The sequence below is a fragment of the Balaenoptera ricei genome, chromosome 2, assembly GCF_028023285.1.
Source record: "Balaenoptera ricei isolate mBalRic1 chromosome 2, mBalRic1.hap2, whole genome shotgun sequence".
Lineage (NCBI taxonomy): Eukaryota > Metazoa > Chordata > Mammalia > Artiodactyla > Balaenopteridae > Balaenoptera > Balaenoptera ricei.
Window position 1 is genome coordinate 79,686,371 of NC_082640.1, and position 17,279 is coordinate 79,703,649.

At 39.7% G+C, this 17,279-nt stretch overlaps 1 protein-coding gene across 7 annotated transcripts in view; it reads right to left on the reverse strand.

Moving 5' to 3' along the window:
• The window catches only part of TEX9 (testis expressed 9), a 224,101-nt gene that overhangs the window by 125,591 nt on the left and 81,231 nt on the right, over positions 1 to 17,279 (reverse strand). Inside the window, exon 2 of one of the 7 annotated variants that reach the window (XM_059913228.1) lies at positions 15,915 to 15,993. The exons of the other annotated variants lie outside the window; for them this stretch is intronic. Within the exon in view, the coding sequence (XP_059769211.1) occupies positions 15,915 to 15,922 (8 nt within the window). The 5' untranslated portion in view covers positions 15,923 to 15,993. The remainder of the gene's footprint in view (positions 1 to 15,914; positions 15,994 to 17,279) is intronic. 7 annotated transcript variants of the gene reach the window in all.

The window sequence follows — 17,279 nt, forward strand, 5'->3', positions numbered from 1 at the left end:
TCATTGGCAGGAAGGCACTGGAACTCATCAAAAAAGATACCACACATCAAAAGGCAAAGGAGAAGCCACAGTGAGACAGTAGGAAGGGCGCAATCACAATAAAATCAAACCCCATAACCGCTGGGTGGGTGATTCACAAACTGGAGAACAATTATACCACAGAAGTCCACCCACTGGAGTGCAGGTTCTGAGCCCCACGTTGTCAGGCTTCCCAAACTGGGGGTCCGGCAATGGGAGGAGGAATCCCCAGAGAATCAGACTTTGAAGCCTAGCGGGATTTGATTGCAGAACTTTGACAGGACTGGGGGAAACAAAGACTCCACTCTTCGAGGGCACACACAAATTGTGTGTGCATCAGGACCCAGGGGAAAGGAGCAGTGACCCCATAGGAGACTGAACCAGACCTACCTGCTAGTGTTGAAGGGTCTCCTGCAGAGGTGGGGGGTGGCTATGGCTCACCACGGGGGATGGCTGTGGCTCACCATGGGGACAAGGACACTGGCAGCAGAAGTTCTGGGAAGAACTCCTTGGCTTGAGCCTTCCCAGAGTCCGCCATTAGCCCCACCAAAAAGCCTGTACCCTTCAGTGCTGGGTCGCCTCAGGCCAAACAACCAACAGGGAGGGAACTCAGCCCCACCCATCAACAAAGAAGTGGATTAAAGTTTTACTGAGCTCTGCCCACCAGAGCAACACCCAGCTCTACCCACCACCAGTCCCTCCCAAGAGGAAGCTTGAACAAGCCTCTTAGATAGCCTCATCCATCAGAGGGCAGACAGCAGAAGCAAGAAGAGCTACAATCCTGCAGCCTGGGGAACAAAAACCACATTCACAGAAAGATAGACAAAGAGAAAAGGCAGAGGACTACGTACCAGATGAAGGAACAAGATAAAACCCCAGAAAAACAATGAAATGAAGTGGAGATAGGCAACTTTCCAGAAAAAAAATTCAGAATAATGATAGTGAAGATGATCCAGGACCTTGGAAAAAAAATGGAGGCAATGATCGAGAAGATGCAAGAAATGTTTAACAAAGACCTAGAAGAATTAAAGAACAAAAAAACAGAGGTGAACAATACAATAACTGAAATGAAAAATACACTAGAAGGAATCAATAGCAGAATAACTGAGGCAGAAGAACGGATAAGTGACCTGGAAGACAGAATGGTGGAAATCACTGCTGCAGAACAGAATAAAGAAAAAAGAATGAAAAGAAATGAAGGCAGCCTAAGAGACCTCTGGGACAACATTAAATGCACAGACATTCGCATTATAGGGGTCCCAGAAGGAGAAGACAGAGTGAAAGGACCCAAGAAAATATCTGAAGAGACAATAGCTGAAAACTTCTCTAATGTGGGAAATGAAACAGTCAGCCAAGTCCAGGAAGCACAGATAGTCCCAGGCAGGAAAAACCCAAGGACGAACATGCTGAGACACATAGTAATCAAATTGACAAAAATTAAAGACAAAGAAAAAATATTAAAAGCAACAAGGGAAAAACAACAAATAACATACAAGGAAACTCCCATAAGGTTATCACCTGATTTCTCAGCAGAAACTCTACAAGCCAGAAGGGAGTGGCACGATATATTTAAAGTGATGAAAGGGAAGAAGCTACAACCAAGATTACTCTACCCAGCAAGGATCTCATTCAGATTCAATGGAGAAATCAAAAGCTTTACAGACAAGCAAAAGCTAAGAGAATTCAGCACCACCAAACCAGCTCTACGACAAGTGCTAAAGGAACTTCTCTAAGTGGGAAACACAAGAGAAGATAAGAACCTACAAAAACAAAACAATTAAGAAAATGGTAATACGAACGTACATATCAATAAATACCTTAAACGTGAAAGGATTAAATGGTCCAACCAAAAGACACAGGCTAGCTGAATGGATACAAAAACAAGACTGGTATATATGCTGTCTACAATAGACCCACTTCAGACCTAGGGACACACACAGATTGAAAGTGAGGGGATGGAAAAAGATATTCCATGCAAATGGAAATCAAAAGAAATCTGTAGTAGCAATACTCATATCAGATAAAATAGACTTTAAAATAAAGAATGTTACAAGAGACAAGGAAGGACACTACATAATGATCAAGGGATCAATCCAAGAAGAAGATCTAACAATTATAAATATATATGCACCCAACATAGGAGCACCTCAATACATAAGGCAACTGTTAACAGCTATAAAAGAGGAAATTGACAGTAACATAATTATAGAGGGGGACTTTAACACCTCACTTACACCAATGGACAGATTATCCAGACAGAAAATTAATAAGGAAACAAAAGCTTTAAATGACACAATAAACCAGATAGATTTAATTGATATTTATAGGTCATTCCATCTGAAAACAGCAGATTACACTTTCTTCTCACATGCACATGGATCATTCTCCAGGATAGATCATAACTTGGATCACAAATCAAGCTTTGGTAAATTTAAGAAAATTGAAATCATATGAAGCATCTTTTCTGATCACAACACTATGAGATTAGAAATAAACTACAAGAAAAAAACTGTAAAAAACACAAACACATGGAAGCTAAACAATATGCTACTAAGCAACCAATGGATCACTGAAGAAATTAAAGAGGAAATAAAAAAATACCTACAGATGAATGAAAATGATCCAAAACCTGTGGGATGCAGCAAAAGCAATTTTAAGAGGGAAGTTTACAGCAGTACAATCTTACCTCAGGAAACAAGAAAAATCTCACATAAACAACCTAAACTTACACCTAAAGTAAATAGAGAAAGAAGAACAAACAAAACCTAAAGTTAGTAGAAGGAAAGAAATCATAAAGATCAGATCAGAAATAAATGAAATAGAGAGAAAGAAAACAATAGCAAAGATCAAGGAAACTAAAAGTTGGTTCTTTGAAAAGATAAACAAAATTGATAAACCATTAGCCAGACTCATAAAGAAAAAAAGGGAGAGGACTCAAATCAATAAAGTTAGAAATGAAAAAGAAGAAGCTACAACTGACACCACAGAAATACAAAGGATCATAAGAGAATACTACAAGCAACTATATGTCAATAAAATGGACAACCTGGAAGAAATGGACAAATTCTCAGAAAGGTACAGTCTCCAAAGACTGAACCAGGAAGAAATAGAAAATATAAACAGGCCAATCACAAGCACTGAAATTGAAAACTGTGATTAAAAAACTCCTGACAAACAAAGGTCCAGGACCTGATGGCTTCACAGGAGAATTCTATCAAACATTAGCGAAGAGGTAACACCTATCCTTCTGAAACTGTTCCCAAAAACTGCAGAGGAAGGAAAACTCCCAAGTTCATTCTATGAGGCCACCATCACACTGATACCAAAACTAGACAAAGATACCACAAAAAAAGAAAATTACACACCAATATCATTGATGAATATAGATGCAAAAATCTTCAGCAAAATACTAGCAATCGAAATCCAACAATGCATTAAAAGGATCATACACCATGATCAATAGGGATTTCTCCCAGGGATGTCAGGATTTTTCAATATCCACAAATCAATCAGTGTGATACACCACATTAACAAATTGAAGAATAAAAACCATATGATCATCTGGTGGTGGGATGAATTGGGAGATTGGGATTGACTTATATACACTAATATGTATAAAATAGACAACTAATAAGAACCTGCTGTATAAAAAAATAAATAAAATAAAATTCAAAAATTCAAAAAAAAACCCACCATATGATCACTCAATAGACGCAAAAAAAGCTTCTGACAAAATTCAATGACCATTTATGATAAAAACTCTCCAGAAAGTGGGCATAGAGGAAACATACCTCAACATAATAAAGGCCATATATGACAAACCTACAGCTAACATCATACTCAATGGTGAAAAACTGAATGCATTTCCTCTAAGATCAGGAACAAAACAGGGATGTCCACTTCTGCCACTTTTATTCAACATAGTTTTGGAAGTCCTAGCTATAGCAATCATAGATGAAAAAGAAATAAAAGGAATCCACATTGGAAAAGAGGAAGTTAAACTGTCACTGTTTGCAGATGACATGATCCTATACATGGAAAATCCTAAAGATGCCTCCAGAAAACTATTAGAGCTCATCAATGAATTTGGTAAAGTTGCAGGTTACAAAATTAATACACAGAAATCTGCTGCATTTCTATACACTATCAACAAAAGATCAGAAAGAAATTCAAGAAGCAACCCCATTTACCACTGCATCAGAAAGAATAAAATACCTAGGAATAAACCTATCTAAAGAGACAAGAGACCGGCACTCCAAAAAGTATAAGATGCTGGTGAAAGAAATCAAAGAAGACACTAACAGATGGAAAGATATACCATGTTAATGGATTGGAAGAATCAATATTGTCAAAATTACTACACTACCCAAGGCAATCTACAGATTCAATGCAATCCCTATCAAAATACCAATGGCATTTTTCACAGAAGTAGAACAAAAAAATCTTAAAATTTGTATGGAGACACAAAAGACCCCGAATAGCCAAAGCAGTCTTGAGAAAGAAAAACAGAGCTGGAGGAGTCAGGCTCCCTGACTTCAGACTATACTACAAAGCTGTAGTCATCAAAACAGTATGGTAATGGCAGAAAAACAGAAATATAGATCAATGGAACAGGATAGAAAGCCAAGAAATAAACCCATGCACCTATGGCCAATTAATCTATGACAAAGGAGGCAAGACTACACAATGGTGGAAAGACAGTCTCTTCAACAGATGTTGCTGGGAAAACTGGACAGCTACAAGTAAAAAAATGAAATTAGATCATTCTTTAACACCATACATAAAAATAAGCTCAAAATGGATTAAAGACCTAAATGTGAGACTGGACACTATAAAACTCCTAGAGTAAAACATAGGCAGAACACTCTCTGACATAAATCACAGCAATATCTTTTTCGATCTGTCTCCCAGAATAATGGAAATAAAAATAAAAATAAACAAATGGGACCTAATTAAACTCAAAATCTTTTGCACAGCAAAGGAAACCATAAACAAAACTAAAAGAAAACCCACAGACTGGTAGAAACTATTTGCAAATGATGTGACCAACAAGGGATTGGTCTCCAAAATTTACAAACAGCTCATGAGGCTTAATATCATCAAAACAAACAACCCAATCAAAAAATGGGCAGAAGACCTAAATACACATTTCTCCAAAGAAAATATACAGATGGCCAAGAAGCACATTAAAAGATGTTCAACCTCACCAATTATTAGAGAAATGCAAATCAAAACTACAGTGAGATATCACCTCACACCAGTCAAAATTGCTATCATCAAAAAATCCACAAACAATAAATGCTGGAGAGGGTGTGGAGAAAAGGGAACTCTCCTACACTGTTGGTGGGAATGTAGACCAGTACAGCTACTATGGAGAACAGTATGGAGGTTCCTTAAAAAACTAAAAATAAAGTTACCATATGATCCAGCAATCCCACTCCCGGGCATATATCCGGAAAATATGAAAACTCTAATTCATGCACTCTAATTCATGTAAAATGTTACATGCACCTCAATGTTCATAGCAGCACTATTTACAATAGCCAAGACGTAGAAGCAACCTAAATGTCCATCAACAGCTGAATGGATAAAGAAGATGTGGTGTATATATCCATACAATGGAGTATTACTCAGCCATAAAAAAGAATGAAATAATGCCATCTGCAGCAACATGGATGGACCTAGAGATGATCATATTAAGTGAAGTAAGTCAGACAGAGAAAGACAAATACCATATGATATCACTTATATGTGGAATCTAAAAAAATGATACAAAGAAATTTATTTACAAAGCAGAAATAGACTCACAAACATAGAAAACAAATTTATGGTTACCCAAGGGAAAAGGGAAGTGGGGGGGAATAAATAAGGGATTTGGGATTAACAGTTAAACACTACTATATGTAAAACAGATAAACAACAAGGACCTACTGTATAGCACAGGGAACTATATTCATTATCTTGTAATAATCTATAATGGAAAAGAAGGTGAAAAAGAATATATATATAAAAATGTATATATACATATAACTGAATAACTTTGCTATACACCTGAAACCTTGTAAATCAACTATACTTCAATAAAACATTAAAAAAAATTCTTAGTCTCCAACTGTAACTAGCATTCAAGTTACCTAGAAGCATTACTACATGTACTACAACGTCTATTTAAGGCCCAAGAGAATAAGGAATCCTAAAACAATATTAAGAATATTATTGCAGTGATGAACCAGAGATGGGGTTCTGGCCAGGAAACAGAACAAAGTTTTCCCTCTCATTCCCTCCTTCCATACTAAACTCCTTCCACCCTGCCACCACTTCTGTACAGTTGCAATGTCTTTCTTGATTCCATACTTGCCCCCAAATATTCATTCTCCATATAGCAACCATGGTGAGCTTTTAAAACTGCAAATCAGATCAGGTAATTCCCTTGCTTACTCTCAGTGGCTTCCTGCCATACTTAAACTGAAACTCATTCTTATGAAGGCCTATCAGACTTCACATGATCTGCCTGCTCCCCTAACTTTTGCCTACTCCTCTCTCTCCACACTGGCATTCTTGCTGATCCTCAAAACTAAAGCATGTGTCCACCTCTTTTGCACTTGTTGTTCCCTCTGACTAGAACACTCTTCCTTAGAGTTTGACATGGTTCACTCTCTCATTTCATTCAGGACTCTGTTCATATATTACCTTCCTCTACCTCCACACCTATCCTCTTTCTTATACCATTAGCACAAGTGTTGAGATATATCAGTATTCAAGGTTCTACTTACTACTGTATAAGGGAATTTTGATGGAGCAAGTTACATACTCCCATACACTATTTCTACTGTGTCAATGGCCTATAATATGCCTACACATGGAAAGGCAGATGTATCTTTGTATCCTTCAGAAAGATAAAAACTTGTTAAAGCAACAGTCTAGAGAAGGCTTGGTGGCCATGATGGTGGAGTGGGAAGACCCTGAGCTCACCTACTCCCACGGACATACCCAAATTACAACTATTTACAGAGAAACTATCTATGAGACATTCTATGGAGCTCAGCAGCATACTCGCCTCTGGTCACCAGAGCTATATGCTCTAGGGATGCCCTCTACCCAGGCTGTGGCAGGGCTGAGTACTGTGGGTGCACTGGTAGGAGGGACTGGTCCCCAGCCTGATTGGCTGTCATGTCCTGCCTCATGTGGTGGCTGCCAGCCCATGTGTGGGAAGGGCTAGGTCCCTGCACAGATGGCCGTGTGGCCTGGGAGTTCTTGAAACTGCTGCTGGTCCACTGGTGGGCGGGTCAGTTCCTGGTGCTAATGCACTAGAAGAAAGATCCCAGTATGGCGCTTGCCAGCACCAGTGACCTCATGATAGAAGGAGCTCCCCAAAATGGCTGCTGCCAGTGCCTATATTCCCAGTGGGAGTCCTAGTTGCCTCCTGCCTCACCAGGAGGCCCTTCAAGATCAGCAGGTGGGTCTGACTAGGCTCCTTTCAAATTACTGCCTCTATGAACACAGTGAGAATCTTAACAAAGAATTAGAAAACATAAAGAAGAACCAAACAGAGCTTAAGAATATAATAACTAAAATTTAAAAATACACTAGAGGGAATTCCCTGGCAGTCCTGTGGTTAGGACTCTGTGCTTCCACTGCAGGTGGCACAGGTTTGATCCCTGGTTGGGGAACTAAGATCCATGATGTGGCAAAAACAAACAAACAAACAAACAACAACAAAAAAACCCGCCAGATGGAATCAACAGTAGAATACATGATACAGAGGAACAGATCAGCAAACTGGAAGACAGAATAGTGGAAATCACCCAAACTGAAGAGAAAACAATAAAAAAGAATTTAAAAAATGAGGGTCATTTAAGAAACCTCTGGGACAACATCAAGCATACTAACATTTGAATTATAGGGGTCCCAGAAGGAGAAGAGAGAAAAAAGAGGCAAGGACTTATTTGAAGAATAATGGCTGAAAAATTCCCTAACCTGACACAGGAAACAGACATCCAGGCCCAAGAATCACAAAGAGTCCCAAACAAGATGAACCTAAAGAGGACTACAACAAGATACATTATAATTAAAATATCAAAAAGATAAAGAGGGACTTCCCTGGTAGAGCAGTGGTTAAGAATTCACCTGCCAATGCAGGGGACGCAGGTTCAAGCCCTGGTCCGGGAAGATCCCACATGCCGTGGAGCAACTAAGCCCATGTGCCACAACTACTGAGCCTGTGATCTAGAGCCTGTGAGCCACAACTACTGAAGCCTGCGAATCCGTGCTTCTCAATAAGAGAAGCCACCGCAATGAGAAGCCCGCACACCGCATTGAAGAGTAGCCCCCACTCACCTCAACTAGAAAAGCCCGCGTGCAGCAACAAAGACCCAATGCAGCCAAAAATTAAAAATAAATAAATAAATTTATATTAAAAAAAAGATAAAGAGAAACTATTAAAAGCAGCAAGAGAAAAGCAACAAGTTACATAACTATAAGCTGACTTTTCAAAAGAAACTTTGCAGGCTAAAAGGGAGTGGTACAATATATTCAAAGTGATGAAAGGAAAAAATCTATAACCAAGAATACTCTACATGGCATGGCTATCATTCAGATTTGAAAGAGAGATAAAGAGTTTTACATACAAGCAAAACTTAAAAGAGTTCAGCACCACTAAACTGGCTTTCCAAGGAAAGTTAAAGGGACTTCTCTAAGTGGAAAAGAAAAGATCACAACTAGAAATATGAAAATTACAAAAGGAAAAATCTCATTGGTAAAGGCCAACATACAGTAAAGGTAGTAGAGCAACCACTTAGAAAGGTAGTAGGAAGGTTAAAAGACAAAATTAATCAAATCATTATTGCTAAAATGACCATACTACCCAATGCAATCTACAAATTCAATGGAATCCCTATCAAAGTAACAAAGGCATTTTACACAGAACTAGAACAAATAATTTTAAAATTTGTAGGGAAACACAAAAGACCCCAAATAGTCAGAACAATTTTGAGAAAGAAGAACAGAGCTGGAGGAATCATGCTCCTTGATTTCAGACTATGCTACAAAGCTACAGAAATAAAAACAGTATGGTACTAACACAAAAACAGACACATAGATCAATGGAACAGGATAGAGAGCCCACAAATAAACCCTCGCACTTATCGTCAAATAATCTGTGACAAAGGAGGCAAGGATATACAATGGAGAAAAGACAGTCTCTTCAATAAGTGGTGCTGGGAAAACTGGACTACATGTAAAACAATGAAATTAGAACATTCTCTAACACCATATACAAAAATAAACTCAAAATGGATTAAAGACCTAAGTGTAAGACTGGATACTATAAAACTCTTAGAGGAAAACATAGGCAGAACACTCTTTGACATAAATCACAGAAATATTTTTTTGAATCCATCTCCTAAAGTAAATAAGAGCAAAAATAAATAAATGGGACCTCATTAAACTTAAAAGTTTTTGCACAGCAAAGGAAACCATCAACAAAACAAAAAGACAACCTACTGAATGGGAGAAGATATTTGCAAATGATATGACTCATAAGGGGTTAATATCTAACATATATAAACAGCTCATACAACTCAACATCAAAAGAAAAACTCGATTAAAAAATAGCAAGGAATTAATTTCTAAATTATACAAACAGCTCATACAGCTCAATATCAGAAAAACAAAAAACCCAATCAAAAAATGGGCAGAACTAAATAGACATTTCTCCAAAGAAGACATACAGATAGACTACAGACACATGAAAAGATGTTTAACATCGTTAATTATCAGAGAAATGTAAATCAAAACTACAATGAGGTATCATCTCACACCAGTCAGAATGGCCATGATAAAAAGTCCACAAATAGTAAATGCTAGGGAGGGTGTGGAGAAACAGGTACCCTCCTACACTGTTGGTGGGAATGTAAATTGATGCAGCTGCTATGGAAAACAGTATGGAGGTTCCTCAAAAAACTAAAAATAGAGTTGCCATATGATCCAGCAATCCCACTCCTGGGCATATATCCAGATAAAACTGTAAATCAAAAAGATACATGTACCCCTGTGTTCATAGCAGCATTATTCACAATAGCCAAGACATGGAAACAACCTAAATGTCCACTGACATTTATGCATAAATGCATAAAGCAGTTGCTTCTTTACTTGAGCATTCTGTGCTCTGCCTTTGACTCTGGTTTGCCACCTTTGTGTTTTGAGTGTGCCCTGGGACAGGAGGGTTTAAGTGCTAATGTCCAACTTCCAGCCTGGTTACTGCAGCCCTGGTGTATTCTTATTTGACCATTTCACACCCACTAATCATTCACACCCACTGGGAACTCTGACCCATGAATTATATAGTGGGATTGGGTTTCTAAGAAGTAGGAAAAATAAGAAAGCACACAGGTTAGTTCCTGAGCCTGGTGCAGCTGCAGCATTAACACCAGGGGTTACCATATCTGGCAGGCTATATTGCAAAGTAGCTTCAACAACCACTGGTGAGTCACAAACCTACTTAGGCTTTGTCCCATGCATATTAGAGGGGCTACACTGGGTTCTAGCTCTGAATTCACCTTGGAGGCCTCTTCATTTCCAAGTTCTAACCACTACTTCTCACAAGACCCCTGAGAGAGGTATATGCCCAAGCAACAAGGGCAAAGGGAAAGCAAGCAGTACTTTAGTTTTAGGTTAGTGGGACCATATGGCCTAGTTTGTCAGGACAGTGCTGGATGTGTGGGTATAATTATTGATAACACCTTTTTTACTCCCAAAGTGTACCAGTTTTGATTATAAATTATACGGCTACCCTAATTATATACAACATACATACACAACATAAAACTTTCCCCTTCCCCCTATCCTCTAAGCTCTGGAGGGAATATGAAACCATTAGAAATTAGAAAGACAAGGAGAGGCATATAGAGTCAAAGAAAGGAACCAAAGTCATTCCTAGCATTAAAGTAAAATTGGCAGCCAGAATTTTGTTACACCTCTTAGAGTGAAAACAATGCACCCATAAAGGGAGTTCTCAGGGTGGAATTTTAAGGCCCCTGAACCTAGAGAATGACATCCCAAAAAAGAAGTATCCCAAAAGAAGTATGGTGAAGCAGGAAGGAGATGCAGGAAAGTCATGCAGATTGGACCAGAACAGAGACAATCCCTTAGCCAAAATGGCTGAAAGAAGAACTAAAAGATGATACCAGAACTCACGATACAGCAGAGGGCCTTATCTTGGGCTCCGTGGATGGACCTTGGGGTCTATGGAAATTCTGTGAATTATAACTAAAACTTCTTGTGTATAAAAATTTTTCTGGAAGATATATCCATAAATTCCCTCAGGATCTCAAAAAGTTCCCTCAAAGTTAAGAACAATTGTTTTATGATGTTTTCAGTTCTGATATATATTAAAAGATATATCAATATTAAAGGACAGTTTTTTCATTCAGGTGTGTGAGTTTAGTCATTCTCAACACATCTACTACTAGTCTTACAAAATCCTGAGTTAAATAAGTCTTAACTGGGCTAGGTGGGTCCTATCTAAGTTTTACAATAACAATTCCAATACCCAGCATGGAGAAAACCAGATAAACAGCATTGTTAACAAAATACTCTGTTAACACAGCTTATTTCTGTCTAGGTGAGTTGCACATTACAGAAGCCCTTGGTAATTCTGTAATTCTTAGGATAACACAGAGACAGTTTTTCAGCTTCACCACCAGGTTAAGTATTGATAAAATATCATTTGAGATAAAAATAAGAGAGATACCTTATATGTAAGAAACTAGACTGGTTCTGCAATGCCGTTTGAGGACACTTTGTTTCCTTTTGACGTTTGGTTTAGTTTATTCCTTCTGAGTATGTGAGCTAGGGTGTGATTGATTTACATGGCTCTTACTTGTAATAAAATACTGAGTTGTAGTCAACTCTACCTCTGCGACAGTAAACCCCATACTTGTTCCTACCATTAAGTATCTGGATGCCCTTGTGGAACTCACTGAACTTCTCTGGGCCTGAGGTTCCTTATCTCCAGACATGAACGAGAGCACTGGATTTCATTAGATGTTATTAAAGTTTCCTTCCAACTGTCTGGTTTTATGGCACTGTATTTCTAGGAAGGGATCTGTGTATATTATTCTTAAGTTTGTGCAACAAACTCCTGAGGAGGAGAAGCACGTTCTGCTCATTCAGCATAATATCTAAGACAAAAAGTAAATAAGAGATAAAACATCAATTGAGCACTTTAGATAGCTTGTGAGGGAGCCTCTCAGGGAAGCTTTCTTTCTCCCAATTCTTCTTCTTCCTTCTGGGGAAGACTGATCAGCTACATTCCAGGAGTCTGTTTGGACCACCTGCCATAGTGGATGGGACCATCATGCAGCAAAAGTCACACACACACACACATGCAGCATGAATTCTCTCTTCCTTCTCAAACCCACAAGGCTTGTTCTAGCTGGCTCTTTTGTATCATCTTTCCCATCACATAAAACAAATGCAAAACTAAGCCAAGTTCCACTTCTCAGTGGGAAGGGTCCTGGCCTTCTTGCCTTCTTCCCTCTCTTGGGCACAGAAGTTCTTACAGTAGTCCTGTCCTTCTGGCCTCCTTTACAGAACATAAGAAGTTCCTGGTATTCAGAGGTAGGATACATGCCTCTGTGAAAGTACCAGAACATGGCACGTGGTGGAGAGAGGAGTGTATGAGGCTGGAGGCCCAAGTAGGCTCATATAATATTTGGTAACCCTACCATAGTTATACACACCATATTATATATAACATTCCCCTGAGGTGAAAGAATTTCTTCCTGATTACAGCCTAACTGAAAATGGGTCCCTCTATTGGGCAAAATTATGAGGCTTTTAGATCATCCCCAGCTCTAGCACAGCAATAGTCATTTATAAGCATTCCTATTTAATAACATATGAGCTGTTTTCATTTTGACAATTGTGATGGCCCTGAAGAATGACTACCCCCTCTTTACTTCATGGCTCTTGTAATATCTTAGATGATACTGCTGGAAATTCAAAATCCAATATATTTTACTCCAGAAATACAAAATCTCCTGCATTTTACTCCAGAGCAAGTAACTTTTAGTATGTGTCATGCCATGCAACATCCAGATCCAAATAAAATCATTGTTCTTCCTTCACAGCTATGATCTTTGTCTTCTTGAGTTAGTATGTAGTTGAATTCTTCTTTATAATGACTTAGGCTGGACTGCAGCAGTCTTCTGTTCTTATGCAACACAGTGATTACTTAAATACTTGGATATGTTTCTTGCTATCTGAATTCTTATTGCTAAGAACCCAGAGCATTAAATCTGCTTTTCTCTTGCTTCTATAAAAGCTCTTAGAGGCCCATACCAATCAAGGCTCAAACTATATTAAAAACCGCTACAGCTTTATGCATGTTGGCTTGGGAATCTCTCCATCTACTCTGAAGGTCTTTTTTTTTTTTTTTAAAGGTTTTTTTTGATGTGGACCATTTTTAAAGTCTTTATTGAATTTGTTACAATACTGCTTCTGTTTTGGTTTTTTAGCCACGAGCCACGAGGCGTGTGGGATCTCAGCTCCCCAACCAGGGATGGAAGCTGCACCCCCTGCATTGCAAGGCGAAGTCTTAACCACTGGACCGCCAGGGAAGTCCCTACCCTGAAGGTCTTTGTCCAACAGCAGCTTCCTTTGGCCTTCACCTCATTCAATTTCAGGCCTTACTAGCTTTCGTTATCTAGCTCCATTTTGACATGTGACCAGTTTCCAGCCATTTAACTTATCTCTTTTAAAACCTGGATTGGATAATTGTCTTCAGGTAAAAGCTAAAGGGCGAGGAAGCCCATTGATGTGCTCCATATAGGTCAGCTTTCTGGAGGAAGAAACAGGGTAGAGAAGGGTAGAGAGGAGGGAGAAATGGAAGAAAGCCAACACAATGGCAAACTGAATGTCAGGCATTTTGCTCTTCTCTGAGTTTTTCCTTCACTCTGACCCTGAAGCATTGTTCTTTCACCAAGCAAATAGATCTTCAGCAACCTCATCCTGTGAGTCCTCCAGCCACATTCAGAAAGGCTGAAGTCTTAGGGTGAACATAGCTCAGGATGACAAGATGGGACCTCACCTCACAAAACAGTGGTACCCAAAGGTATCTTTCTCTGAGAAAGAATTCTTACGTCTTCTTGTAAATGAATTCTCTCTTCCTTTTACTCTTTCAATGTGAATAAAATAATCAATCATATCCATGTGCCAACAAACTGCCATGGTAGTTCCCAGACTTCAGTCTTACGGCTTTTTTTGAATGGCACGTATTTTTAATGTGGTCCTTCTTTAGTCTATTTTAGGACTATTTATAGCCATTGTGTTAAGTGTTAAGGGTTGTTATGGACTGAATATTTGCATGCTCCCCAAATTCCTATATTGAAGCCCTACCCCAAGTGTAACTGTATTTGGAGATAGGGCCTATATAGAGATAATTAAGGTGAAATGATGTCATAAGAGTGGGGCCCTGATCTGATAGGATTAGTGTCCTTATACGAAGAAACACCAGAGAGCTCACTTCTTCTCTCTCTGTACACAGAAGAAAGGTCATGTGAGGATATAGTGAGAACGTCATCATAGTGAGAAGACAAGCTAGGAAGACAGCTCCTAACCAGAAAGTGAATCAGCTAGAACCTTGACCTTGGAAGCCCAGGTTCATTGCAGCATTATTCAAATTATTCAAGACATGGAAAAAAACGTAGGTGTCTGTCAAAGGATGAATGGGTAAAGAAAATGTGAAATATAAATACATACATACATGCACAAACACACACATACACAACCCCACACACATATACATATACAATGGAATACTTTCTTTCATAAAAAAGAAGTCCTGCCATTTACAACAACATGTATGAACCTAGAGGACATTATGCTAAATGAAATAAGCCAGGCAGAAAAATACAAATACTGTATGATCTCAATTATCTGTGGACTCTAAAAAAATTGAACTCATACAACCAGAGAGTCAAACAGTGGTTGCTAAAAGCTGGAGGGCGGAAGAAATGGGGAGATGTCAGTCACATGGTATAACTTTCAGTTATAAGATGAATAAGTTCTGGGGATCCAATGTACATGACAGTGACTGTAGTTAATGATACTGTATTGTATAATTGAAATCTGCTAAGAGAGTAGATCTTAAGTGTTCTTATCACACACACACACAGTAACTATGAGGAAAAAAAGAGCAGAATATACATTCTTCTCAAGAGCACATGGAACATTCTCAAGGAAAGATCACATATTAGGCCATAAAACAAGCCTCAATAAATTTAAAAGGACTGGAATCATACAACATATGTTCTCCAACAACAATGGAATAAAATTAGAAATCAATAACAAGGAAATTTGGAAAATTCTCAGATATGAGGAAATTGAACAATGCACTCATAAATAATCAGTTGGTCAAAGAATAAATCACAAGAGAAATTAGGAAATACATTGAAATGAATGAAAATGTAAACACACACACAAAAAACTTATGGAACAGCTAAATATATGCTTAGAGTGAAATTTATAGCTATAAGCACCAGTATTAAAAAAGAAGATCTCAAATCGGTCGCCTAAAGTTTTGCCTTAATAAACTGGAAAAAGAAGCATAAACTAAATCCAAAGGAAGCAGAAAGAAGAAAATAATAAAGACTAGAGTGCAATAAATGAAGGAAAATTAAAAAATAGAGAAAATCAACAAAATTAGAAGTTAGTTCTTTGAAAAGATCAACAAAATTTACAATCCTTTAGCTAGACTGATAAAGAAAAAGAGAGAAAACTAAAAGTATTAATAATACAAATGAAAAGGAACTATTTACTACGTTACAAAAGTTAAAAGGAGGAGGGGGGGAATCCAGATGGCAGAACAGGAGGATGTAGAATTCGTCGCTACTCACGGGTACATTGCAAATTCATCTACAGATGGAACAATTCCCACAGATCACCTGCTGAATATTAGCAGAAAACTTTGGACACCTAAAAAAAAGAAAGAAAAGAAAAAAAAGAAAAGAGGAATCAAAAAAGGGACCAGCAACCATGGTGGGAAGCTGAAGGTGAGCGGAGGTCCCCACACTCAGAAAAACTCCCTCACGGTGGGAGAATCAGCTGTGACAGAAAAGCACGTTTTGGGGATCAAAGGAGAATGCAGCAGACGGTCTGTGGAAGGCAGGACAAAGTAAGAACTGCATGCAGGGTCTACACCACTGCTCTGCACATTCCTGAATCACGAGTCGCCTGTTGCAAAAGGGGGCTGGGTGCTGGAAAGTGGGGTTTGCAGTGCGGACCCAGGGAAGGGACAGCTGTTGGCTGTGAAAAGACAGCCTGAAGGGACAGGAGTAAGAAACTCCACAACTGGATAAGTCTGCAGAAAAAGCCTGAGATACCATAAAAGCAAGGGGTCATTGTCAAGTGATGTGCAAGGGGCAGAGCCGCCATTATAAGACCTTTTCCCAACCCCCAACTGCCAGCTTCTTCAGCCTCTGCGGGCATGGGGAGGAGCTCCCATCTGAGCGGGCCCACTCCCCCCACCGGGCCAGGGTCTCCTCTGCCTGCGTGGGTTCTGGGGGCCTGAGCACTGACCATCCCAAAGCCTCCTTGGGAATCAGGCCTGGGCGCCCCTGCCTGGGACGAGAGTCCGCAGATGCTGGAGGGGGCTGAGTGCTAAAGCGTGGGGCTGGGAGAACGAATCCAGGGAGAGGAATGCTGTGGGCTGCGCGGATACAGCAGAGGGGATGGGAGTGAGGGGAGGCGTGGCCAGGAATGCCCCTAGAGGAAGAGTAGGTTGCCTGGAAAGTGAGGCACCATTGTTGAGAGGCACGAGGTGGGGGGGGGGGGCTGCCCCTGCTCCCATTTGCCAGCGCCACAGTCTATTCCAACTGTTTGCTGGACCCGTTGCTGCAGGCAACTTGCAGACACCTCAGTTGTGGCCCCAGTACCCAGGCCCCAACATGAGTGAGAAAGGGTGCCCCAAGCAGCCGTTGCTTTTGCTCTCTCCTGCCTGGGCAAGGAACAGACCCCCGAGGGCGGCGCACACAGAGAGGTGGGGTCAAAACCAAAACTGAGCTTCAGGGGCGGTGCGACTAAGGAAGAGGAATGGAAATCTTTCCGTGCACCTGCACAAGCTGTGGATTAAACCCCCGATGTCAGCTGCGAAAATCCTGCATCTGTGGAATACCCGAACAGACAATGAGTGTTTCAACATTTGAGACCAGTCTAGCCTTTGAAGCACTGGACTCTGGGGACAAGTACACTCAGGAATCGGG